Source organism: Sciurus vulgaris, assembly GCF_902686455.1.
Source record: "Sciurus vulgaris genome assembly, chromosome: 16".
Classification (NCBI taxonomy): Eukaryota; Metazoa; Chordata; class Mammalia; order Rodentia; family Sciuridae; genus Sciurus; species Sciurus vulgaris.
In genome coordinates this window covers 21,928,085-21,940,131 of record NC_136477.1, presented here as the reverse complement: position 1 = coordinate 21,940,131, position 12,047 = coordinate 21,928,085, and the positions used below count along the sequence as shown (strand labels likewise).

Below are 12,047 nucleotides of genomic sequence, written 5' to 3'. Positions count from 1 at the left end.
CAGCCTCCTGAGTCACAACTGTGCCCAACCTTATTTTACATTTTGAAGTATGGTCTCACTAAATTCTTGAGTCTACCCTCAAACTTGTTACTCTCTTGCCTTAGCCTCTCCAGTCCCTGAGATTACAGGTGTGTGCTACTACACCTGGCTATGGTTGGTGCTGTTTTTCAGGTTTTTTTCAGTTTTCTGTCTAGTTTGGATATGTTATATTTGCTTCCTAAAAGTAATTAGGAAGTCCTTCTTTTTTTTTTTTTTTAAATGTGTTTTTAGTTGTAGATGGAAACAGTACTTTTTATTTTATTTGGTGCTGAGTATTGAACCCAGTGTCTCACAAGTGCTAGGTGAGCACTCTACCACTGATTTCTAACCCCAGTCCAGAAGTCCATCCTTTTTAATGCCCTGGAATAATTCATAGAGCATTAGGACTAATTATGAAAATAAACCCCATAGTTGGGTATTCTGTAGTACTCCTTTTCTCTTTTTCTTTTCCTCTTTTCAGCTGCCAAAGGTTACTTTTTTCTTTTCCCCAAAAAACTAAGCATCAAAAGTTGCCTTTAAAATCGCTGAAAATTTTAGTTTCCTTCCCTGTGATCAGTGTTCTCATCTACTCAGGCACTTTTGTTTTTGTTGTGTTATTTGCATACATAGTATGAATTTAGACTTGGTGTTGGTATTTTTGATGGGGGTGGGGTATCAGGGTACCAGGAGCACTTTATCACTGAACTATATCCTCAGCCCTTTGGTTGTTGAGATATGGTCTCACCAAGTTGCTTAGGGCCTCACTAAGTTGTTGATGCTGGTTTCAAACTTTCAATCCTCCTGCCTCAGCCTCCCAGGTCACTGGGATTACAGGCATGCACCACTATGGTGTGTGTTTGTCTAATTAGGACCTTCTAGTGCATTTTTTCTCATTTCTCCCTCCATGTTTTGTTTGCTTGCTTTGTTTTTCCTTTGATCTGCCTCTGCTTGCCACAGATCCTCTTTGAGCAACGAGGGCAAGGTAGGAGCAATAGAGATCATGTGTTGGGAGTTGGTCTTTTTCTTTTTATCCAGTTATATTGAAGTTTGGGCATTCTGGTAGGCTGAAAATATAGTTTCACATGAAATTTATTTTTTCTTTATTGTTGCCTATGGTTTAAGGAGTTGCCTTTTTCTTTAGCTCTAAATATTTTTATGATGTACTTATGCATTCATTTTTCTCATCTAAGGTATAAACTATGCATAAATAGGAGCAGTAGTGACTTTTTAGGGGTGAGTGTAAGTATAATTAATCTTTTTCTATTAAAGGTTACAGAAGAGGCAATTTAAAAAGAACTGGAAGTGTGATTTAGATTCAGCCTTGAATGAAATAGAGGTATGATGTTTTTATTTATTTTTACTTTTCATTTTTTTGCAGTACTGGGATTGAACCAAGGGCCTTGCACATGGTAGGCAAGTCCTGTACCACTGAGCTACATCCCAGCCACATACCATTTATTTTTTAAATAAATTGTGGGGATCTCTGAAAATCAGTAGCAAAAAAAAAAAAAAAAAAAAAAAATGTTGGAATAAACCCCACCTTTAGGAAGTTTTTGGAATGTGGCTATTGGAGAAAATGCTCAAGGAAGAGAACTTTGATTTTTATTTTCACAAGTTAATATTCTGAAATTGCAGACCTTCTAATATATTAAATTGTGAACTATTCCAAAAATATTCAGTTTCAAAATTAGGTTAAGGTAGAATACTCCAAAGTTTAGTCTTTATTAATACTATGGCTAAGCAGACTTGTGCTGTCACAGATGGCTATAGTATGTGAAGTGACAAGGGTAATTCAGGATCCCACTGAGCTCTCCAAGAGAGTGGAGAATAAAGAGTAGAGGATTTGGGGGATGATTTTAACTTTAAATTAAATATCAGTTTTCTATTCCTCTAGTAATTTGAGTATAGCCTTAATCAGTATCTTTACATCCTTAAAGCAACTTTTTTTGACTTGATAAATTATATCTTAATTTATAACAAAATAGTAGGAATATAGTAAGTTTACTAAAATTTGATTTGTAACCCTTTTTGTAGAAATGTATCCCAAAATTATATGTGGGCCCCACATTATAAATGGCTAAGTAATAGTAAAAATTGCATATTTTTGTGGAGACAACTTACATCATGCTGGCCATCATCTGCTTTGTACAAAATCCATCTCTCCACTGCCCAGTTTAGGTTTCCGAATGATATCACTAAGTTCTTTAGGAACTAGGTAATTAAAACTTATGTACATTGCTATCTGGAAGTCAGAGGCTTTTCAATAGTCAGAAAAGTAATGATCAGTTACCTTAGAATCTCTGAGGATGATACCTGGGCAGCAGGATTTTGGGGGGTTTGTTTTGTTTGTTTTAAGTTCTCCAGATAATTCTGATAATTGAAAATGTTACCATAAACCAAACAATGCCAATAATTGTAGATATATTTTAAAACATTCAGTAGGTAAATTTTGACTGATAGAAATGGAGAAACAGTAAGGGTCTTATGCCAAGATGTGTATCTTTGACAGCTTGGAGCCATGAGGTAGAAATCATTAAGATAGATAAAAAACTATGAAGACTTTTCTCAGAGCTGAACACATTTCAAGGTTTGAACACACTCCAAGCTATGGTTCTTCAGAATCTAACCTTCCCTATAAATCTCAATTTTTGGAAAAGTAATTCTTTTCTATTGTTTGAATTGTATTTTCTCAAAAGTCATAAGAAAAAAAAAATGTCTTGTCACTGAATACCTGTTTCTCAAGGGAGCTTGGGATGTCAAAGTAGAAACATCCCATGATGTGGATTTTGCTCCTAGGTGAGATTAGATTTGATTTCTTAATACCAGGATGTATCAAGACTCCTCAGAGGATAGCCTTTCTCAAAAAAGGGATCTAAATGGCCATACAATTATACTAACATTACTAATTGTTAGATTTCAGTTCTCTTAAAGTCATGTTTATATATGTTCTGTCACACACCTGCTATCCTTATCTGTTGTTCTCTTGCTGGTTCCTTCCACATTGAATAACTGCATCTTAGATGTTTTTATCAGGCAGGATCTTTCCCTGGGGAATCTGGCAGTATTAGGCTAACATTATCCTTGAGCTAGTAACCAGTTATAATGGCCGTTGGATGGAATGATCTGATTACTTTGGTCTGGATCACGAGTCTACCCTAGTTGAGAAGAATGGTCAATATCATTCAAATCATGGGGATTAAGACCTGCTTGAGGGGAGGGTAATCAAAGATACTGTGCTTACGGGAAGAAACATGTAGAGTAGGCAAAAACGAGAGAGTAAAATCTCAGGGCATTTCCCCATTTTCCATTCTCATAAATCTCATCAAGGTCATAATCTTGAGGAATGATCCATGGATTGCTCTTTTTCCTTAGTCTCCATGCATAGATATGTGCAGAGGCAGAGCTGGGTAGTTTGGGGAAGCCCTGGAGGTTACAAGGGGAGGAAAAAAAATATGCTGGAGGTCAAACCTAAAATGAAAGTACACTTATGCCACTTGTGGCAGGCAGGACCATCTTTCTTGTTTCTTATCCCAGCACTATTTCTTTCCTCTATTTTACTGACTTTAATAAATGAATGAATGAATGTATGTATGAATAAATGGGTATGTGTCTGGGACCATGTTATTTATTCCCTACCACACCATTGAGCCTTCCTGTCAGCTCAAGATTCAGAGGAAAAAAAGATTATGAAAAGTAGTGCTTAATGAGTTAATTTACCAAAGCCTAAAACAGTTTTAAAACGCTCATTTATTTGAAAGTGAAGTTTTGATAGTCCACTCAGGAAGTCATCTAAAACTGCTGATAAAGCTTTGGGCAGAGATTTTCCCCACAGGGCTATTTATAACAGCAGAAAATTGTAAACTTTAATACCCGACATTGAAAGAACCGTTAAATAACATGTAAACCTACTCAGAATATCCTGTACCATTGAAAATAATGTTAACAATAAATTGTACACATAATATGTCAAACATAAATGTAAATGAAAAGAAAGGTGAAACATTGTATATGCACCATGAACTCCAAGTATATAAAAAGTAAAACCTTAAATTAAAAAAAAAAGTGGAAAGGATTATTCCAGAATGTGTTTAAAAAAAGAAGTGAATTTACAAGTGTTACTGATATATTTAAGTTTTTATAAGATTTGCAAAGATTGCTTTATTAATCTTTGTATAAACTCTAATGCCTCCTGTGCTTGGCCCATAACATGTTTGCATAAATTACATAGGTTTCATTTTGTCCTTTTTTTGTTTTTGTTTTTAATAATTTTAATAGAATTGTAAAGAAAAAGGTGACTGGACCAAATTGGGAAATTTATACATTAGCGTAAAAATGGGCTGTGAAAAATTTGCAGATTTCCAGAAATTTTGTACTTGTATTGCTGAAACACTTACTAAAGACTGTAAAGAAGAAAGACCAGGTGTTCCTTTTTGTGAATTTGCTGAAACAGGTAAAATGTCTATTTTGTTCTAAACATTGTGAAGAAGGTTCAATGATCTTAGCAGGAATATAAAGCCTTTAATACCTTCCATGTTGACAATAAATTAATGTTGCAGGTTTCAGATACCCCTTCTCTATGAATTTTTCTATCTGCTTATTGTTAAGTTATATTTTAAAGGTATAAAGGCAAGAACTGGTGTTTTAATATCAGATGTTTTATATTCTTTAAATTGGTTAGACTATTGCTAGCAAGTTTTACTGGACACCTGAATTTTTTAAAAATATTTTTTAGTTGTAGATGGACACAATATCTTTGTTTATTCATTTATTTTCATGTGGTGCTGAGGATCAAACCCAGTGCCTCACACATGCAAGGCAATCACTCTACCACTGAGCTACAGCCCCAGCCCTGAATTTTTTTTACACAGTGAAATTGTTACCATTTTCACTATTACAGGCAACAAAATTAATAAATTGAGTTTCATTTGTGTAGTTTTTTCGTGTGAACTCTTTACTACAGTTTTTATCAGGGGTTGGTAAACTCTGCAAAGGCCAGATTATAAGTTTTAGGTTTTGCACACACCACATACAATCTTTATCACATAGTTCTCTTTGCTTTTTAACAGTTCTTTCAAAATGAAAACTATTGTTAGCTCACAGGCTAGATTTGGCCTGTGGGCTATAGTGGCTCACACCTGATCTTTATGGTAGTATCAGTAATTTCATGTTAACTTGCATTTTCCATCATTTTAAGTAATTATTTCATTTTCTTCCATATGCATACTTTCTGTTGCAGTTAGCAAAGATCCACAAAACAGTGAGGTAGATAAAACTTTGCTGGGAAGAATTGGAATCAGTGCTATGTACTTCTATCACAAGCTGTTGCAGTGGTCTAAGGTACTTTGTTAAATGTTTTTCATTCTATATAGTGTTAGTTTAAAAATTAGGAACAGAATAGAAGTTAACCTTGAAATTAGGAATTTGCTAATAATCATTACAGGCAAAAGAATGGGACCCACACTAGTAAGTGAATTATTAAATAAATCTTACACTAAATGTGAAAAGGGGGTGACATCAGACTAGTTACTAGGTAGAATTTCATTATAGGTAAGACTTAAGAGGCTGTACTAAAAGTCATTTATTTGAAGCAATTTTCTATTTATAATTTTTTTGGCCAACTCAGCATCGTAATTCTGGAAGAGTTCAAGACACCTTTCTCTGAACCCTGGATACTCGCAATTAACAAAATTCCTTTAAAAATACCTCTTAGAATGCTCTAGGACACTATATATCCTATATCTTGGTGTCTGACTTTGAGGATTAGCTTACCATGTAAGTGGACTAGTGGCCAAGACCATGTTGTATTCCTATATTTTAGATTTCCCTGAGGTGGGAAGCAGAGTTAGACTCAAAGTCCAAGTAGTGGGCAATAAAATTCAAAATAGAAAGTGCTAAGGAATGGAGTTGATAGAGTGGAGTAATTGAGAGTTTGGTCAATATTGAATTAGTTAAATATATTTTGTTATGTGCTATTTTGTGGGGGCAGGTAATAGGGATTGAACCCGGGAGCACTCAACCACTGAGCCACATCCCCAGCCCTATTTTGCATTTTTTTTCAAAGATAGGGTCTCACTGAGTTGCTTAGTGCCTCACTGTTGCTGAGGCTGGCTTCGAACTCAAGATCCTCTTGCCTCAGCCTCCCAAGCCACTGGGATTACAGGCATGAGCCACTACGCCTGGCACCTGCTACTTTTTTTTAAAGAGCTCATTTTATAATTATGTGTTCAATAGTTACGTACATTGTCACTTACATACACATAAAATTCATGAATTTAGAAAAAATTTCAACCCAGATGATGGTACAGGAGGTTGAACACTCATGTGGTAGGCCTGGTGTGGGCAGGATGTACCCTGTCCCTGCTCTCTCAATCTGTCACAGCTTTCACTTGGACCGAAGAAGTACTAAAGATGCTTTTTGAAAACTTCTTTTGCCGAAACTTTAGATAAATTTTCATTTCACTGGGTTATTGTTTCTTAAGGCATTAAGAGGTTGGTGAATCTTTAATTAAGAATGTTTATCTTAGTTAGAAAAATTATCACCTTATTTAGTGTGAAGCTTGTTGGCTTTTTTTTTTTAATGAAGCCTATTCATTTTTCAACATAAAGTAATAAATGGCCTAGCGATGTAACTCATGGCAGAGTGCACTTTTAGTATGTTCAGACTTATTCAGTCCCCAGTACCAGAGGAAAATTTGCTGAAATTAAACTAAAAGTATCCTTTGAAAAATTCATGCATTTATCAGTCAAACTGAGGATACATTTATATCATTAATAAGCATCTGAATATAAAAACAAGTGTCTGAATAGTGTGAATCTACATCATGTAGAACCATAGACATGAAAAGTTGTACCCCATTTGTGTACAATGAATCAAAATAGTCTGTAAAAAATGTCTGCAAAATTGCACCCCAGCCTATTTTTGTGCAACCCACAAGCTAAGAATGTTCTTTACATTTTTTAAAGTTAAAACAACCACCACAAAAAAGAATATGCAACAAACCAAATGTGTCCTGCAAAGTCTAATGTATTCATTTTCTGGATGTTTACAGGAAAAGTTTTCCAGCTGCTGGTATAAAATAATGTATATCCACTTTCTGATGTACAAACTGAAGAGTCTTCTTATAGAATATGTGAATTAGTTTATAGAATTTAAGACCCTTTTTCAGCCATCAGTTTTTCCTTTTTTCATCCAGAACTTGTTATTTATCTAAATTTGATAACAAAATATCTTCATTTGTACTCTTTCTCCTGTCAGACTGGTCAACAGAAAAGTTAAACCATGTAATCGGTAGTGTTCTGCATAAAGGCTTGAAATTATTTCAAATGAGATCTTGAGAGGAAGCGTAGTATATGAAACAGTAGGAAGGAGAACTGCTGATAAAGGGGGGACCCAGTGGTGGTGGTAGGAGGGTGGGTAATATATGCTTGTTCTGTTTTCCCTCCCACCTTTACAACTAAGCAGGAAGGGGCTTCCACAACTAGTCTTGGAGCAGTTTGACAGTCATTAGTCTGGGATGATCAATCAAGAGGGATAATTGCCTTCTGCATGATTACCATTGACTTTGTGCCTCTAATACTACAAATGATAATTAATGTCCTTTATTTTTACTCTAGGGAAGGAAGGTCTTAGATAAACTGTATGAATTAAAAATACATTTTACAACTTTAAAAGGACTTACAGGGCCTGAGAAGTTAGCACCAAGATGTCAAATTGTGAATATTGCAGCAGAAATTTTTCTAAAAAGTGGAAGCCTAGATGGTGCCATTTGGGTATTAAGGGGTAAGTTCTCATATGTCACAAGCATAAAATAATTTGTTAAATTTGTTACAAATTCTTGTCTGTCATTGCTTTAAGTTGATATTGAGTTGATAATGAACCTGTGTGTAGGAAGTGTGGTTGTGGTGCACACTGAAAGGAGAGAGTGGACTTGGTTATAAAGAGGAAACTTTGAGTCTTGATTGATTTACAGCCTAGTTTTTGGCTGTGGCCGAAGCACCATACTAAATGTTTTACCTGGATTATCCAAATTAATCTTCATAGAAGAGTTTAGAATTATTACAATTCCTATTCTGTGTGTTTATAATGTTAGCAGAGATATTAAGCAACTGGCCCAAAATGATGTAACAAATAAGGAACAGAAATTCAAACCCAGACAGTTCAGCTTCAGAGTCCAGGCTTCAGCTGCTATGTAAAATGCTGATTGCAGTCAGTGTAAACTGTGTAGTCAGATATATAAGCAAAGGTGACCATAAACCAAGATGCTTATTTTCCCTATAAGGCAGTCCATTTTTCAGAAATTATAATTAAATTAAACCAGCAAAAGCAACTAAAGTTTGTTTGGTGTACGATAAATAAAAATTCAGAGAGCACAATAATGTCCCTGTTTGGCTGGCCAGTAACAGCTCTGGCTAATTGGACCATCAGGCAGATTTGATAAAGTAGGGTAAAAATAAAGAAATGAAGAATCTGAGTTTAGGAGGGAAGATAGAATGGATATAAATAAAGCAAATAGATAAATTTACACTAACATATATTAACACAAACACTTATACTAGCACCCATGCCTAATCATACATATATACACACGATTCTTCGTATTTGTTCAGTACTGAGTTTACAGAATATAGAGGTTGTGATAAGACTACCTGATCAGAAGCTAGTTGGAAAAGGTTTTCTTTAACTTAGCAAACAGCCAGTGAGGTTCCCAAAGTGGGAATAATAACTGAGATACAGAAATAGAATTAGTGAAATGCAAGGCAGAGCTCATAGGTTCTGTTAAAAAATGTGGCAAGGAACGAGAAGGGTAAATAGTTGATAAAAGTGGGCTTGGATAAAATTTTGTTATAGGAAACTTCTGCCTAAACATTTATGGCAAAACTGTTTCTTAAACTAAAAAGAATTTGTAGTAGCAACGTGGAGTGTCTGGAGATTTTTGTAAATTTTGATGTTTCAATTTTGAATATCTTTTAGATTTTATCAATAATAAACAGTATTCTTTTTTGCACTGACAGTTTCAATGGAAAGTAATTTTCATTAGTAAAATCTTAAACTTCTTCAAAAGAAGGTACTGTAGAAGTATAGTCAGTAGTCCTCAGATTTTATTCTTAAAAGCATTTGTGTGGTACCAGCGATTGAACCCAGTTTTGCTTAACCACTGAGCCACATCCCCAGTTCTTTATTTTTGTTGTTGTTTTGTTTGTTTTTTTGTTTTTTGAGACAGGGGCTTGCTAAGTTGCTGAGGCTGGCTTTGAACTTGTGATCCTCCTGCCTCAGCCTCCCGCTTAAGCTTCCCAAGCCTCTGGGATTACAGGTATGCGCCACTGCGCCTAGCTTTAAAAGGGTTCTATAGTGATCTGGCCATGCCCTAGAAAGGAAATACAAATGGCTCAATCTCACTTGCAATAAGTGAGGTTATTATCTTATTAGAGATACACATTAAAATTATAAAACACTATTTTGAACCTGTCACGCTATCAAAGATGAAAGTTCGGTATTCCTTTCATGAGGGTTTGGAGAACTATATATTCAGAGATATCTTTAGGGGCTTTTTAGCAACATATCTGTAAAAAAGTTAAAATGCATATTTCCTTTCACTTACTCTATTTCTAGGAATTTGTCCCGCAAACACATTTATACCAATGTAAAAGGGTATGCATTGTAAGTCTGGAATCTTCCATTACACCAGCAATTACAAAAGATTCCAGACAGCTTACATGTCCATTAATGGAGTGCCAGTTAATTAAACTGTATTATAACCATATGCTAGAGTAGAATGAGGAAGACATCTCTACAGAGAGGCATTTGGAATGATCTCCAGGATATATTGCCAAGTGTAAAAATGAATATATAGAAAAGTGCATGCTACCATTTTTGTAAGAAATACTAAATGGATGCCTACATATTTGCATATATACTCTTAAAATATTTTTAGAAGGATGCACAAAAAAATGGTAATCATGGTTGCCTCCAGGAAGAGGAATTGAGTGCTTGGGGGACAGAAATGGGAGGCACATGATCTTTTTATTTGTTTTTTTTTCTGTCCTTTTGTACCAGGGATTGAACCCAGTGGCACTTAACCACGGAGCCACATTCCCAGCCTTTTTTTTTTTTTTTTTTTTTTTAAGATAAGGCCTTGCTGAGTTGCTTAGGGCCTTGCTAAGTTCTTAAGGCTGGGTCTGAACTGGTATTACTGGTATTCGCTGGTATTACGTGCATGCACCACTGCACCGAGCTTCTTTTTCCTTTTTAAAAAAAAAAAAGGGAAAAAAACTCTGTATTTGTTACCTACTAAGATATTTTAAAGGTGGGGGATATATACATAATTCAAGATTGAGAAATGCAGAATATTTTACTCATTGTTGGTATGGTGGGTGGAAGACTTGATAGTGAGACATTCTATTGTTGTAACTTCGTTTTGCCATTTCAAACTTTTTCTCAGCACTAGTACTTTTTATCCCAAAAAGAAGCAACAGATTGCTACCATGTCTTCTCCCAATACCAGCATAAAATAGTCTTAAAACAATAATTTTATAATCATGGTTCAGAGTCTAAAAGATAAGTATCTTAGTTCTCTGTAATACAAATTTTGTAAAAGTTAAGGCATTTATTGAGAAACTCTTTGAATTTTAAAATAATTTGTATTGCTGATATATAAGTAATACATATTCCTTATAAAGAACTATGAGAGTGTATAAGCAAAACTTAGTATTAAAATCCCTTATTCAGCCACTCAGTAATAATTATTATCTACATTAGTGTTACTTCACAGACTTTTCATAGCCACCTTTATATTTTCCAGCAAGTCTTCATGAAAAGGAATATTCTTATATAACATCACTTAAATGGGCTTCTTTGGTTTTCCATCTTTATAGATGGATGGGTGGATCTAATGTAGTTTCATATTTCTGTTGTAGATAATGATCACTGCTTAATCTTTATTTCCTTAAGATAATTTCTTTTTTTTTTTTTTTTTCTTTTTTTGGCAAGCATATTAAGTAGGTTTTATTTAAAGGTAATAATACAGACTTCTCCTGGCAGGAAGAAGGGGACCATGGCTGATGTTCTAAAGTCCCAAGAAGTGAGCGCACCCTACATCTTTTATAGGTTAAATTCTCTTTTGTTCTCCAATTCTCTCCCTCCTTATCTCTCCTTCCTGCCTACGTGACTAGGCCTGGTTTTGCATTAAGTGAGAAGCCATGGGCAGGGGGAGGGCCAAGGTGATTCAGGCAGGTAAGGGCCCAGGGGGCATTAATTAGCAGCTCCTTGTTTGCAGTCCTTGATAAAGGCAGGTAAATTTGGTAATCAGTGGGCTCCAGAGATCCTTGACATTCCATTCTTCCAGGGGCAGTCTCCAACTTCCAGAGGCAGATAGATGGCTTCATGGCTTCATTTCCTCGAATTGACCCGATTCCCTATTTCTACACTAACTGTAAGACCCCCAAAAAGGAGACCCTAACTCTGTCCCACGGATCGACGGCAACCCCAATCAACCGCAGGAGACGTAACTTGATGCAAACCACAAGAGGCTTTTATTCCAGCGCGCTGGGACCCAACTCGTTACTCACACAGGAGTCGGAGGAGTTGAGTCCCTAGCAGAAAATCTTACAAGTTTATAAAGGCAGAAACCACACATCGGGAGGGGTCGCACACGGAAGGGAAAAGGGGAACACAGCCGCCGGGAAATTCCAAAGGGTGTCCGGGTTTGCTGATAACATACAACATGTTTCACAATGTTTTACAACAGCGTAGATTCTGGTCATCAGTTTCTGGTAATCTTATATCCTGTATATCTTAACTGTCTGAGCACTATCTTGCTCAATTTACTCTTTTACTCTGTTTGGGGCTGTTTCCTGGAACAGCTTTAAGGGCTTTGTTCCCATCACTGGGAGGGAGACCTTAGGGAGTTGAGATAAAACAGACAGCTTAAAAAATGTCCATTCTTTCAAACTACCTGTCCTTAATTCTGGCTTCATTTAAGATAATTTCTGATGGAATCAACTGTAGTAAAGGATAAGGGCCTCTTAAGGCT

General features: G+C 35.7%; 1 protein-coding gene across 1 annotated transcript in view; it reads left to right on the top strand.

Annotated features, from left to right (window-relative positions):
• TOPAZ1 (testis and ovary specific TOPAZ 1) overlaps positions 1-12,047 on the top strand; it is a gene marked incomplete at its 5' end in the record, with an annotated part of 60,623 nt that overhangs the window by 36,190 nt on the left and 12,386 nt on the right. Inside the window, 4 exons of the mRNA XM_079114793.1 lie at positions 1,288-1,354; positions 4,294-4,468; positions 5,255-5,355; positions 7,633-7,798. Coding sequence (XP_078970919.1) covers positions 1,288-1,354; positions 4,294-4,468; positions 5,255-5,355; positions 7,633-7,798 — 509 coding nt within the window. The remainder of the gene's footprint in view (positions 1-1,287; positions 1,355-4,293; positions 4,469-5,254; positions 5,356-7,632; positions 7,799-12,047) is intronic.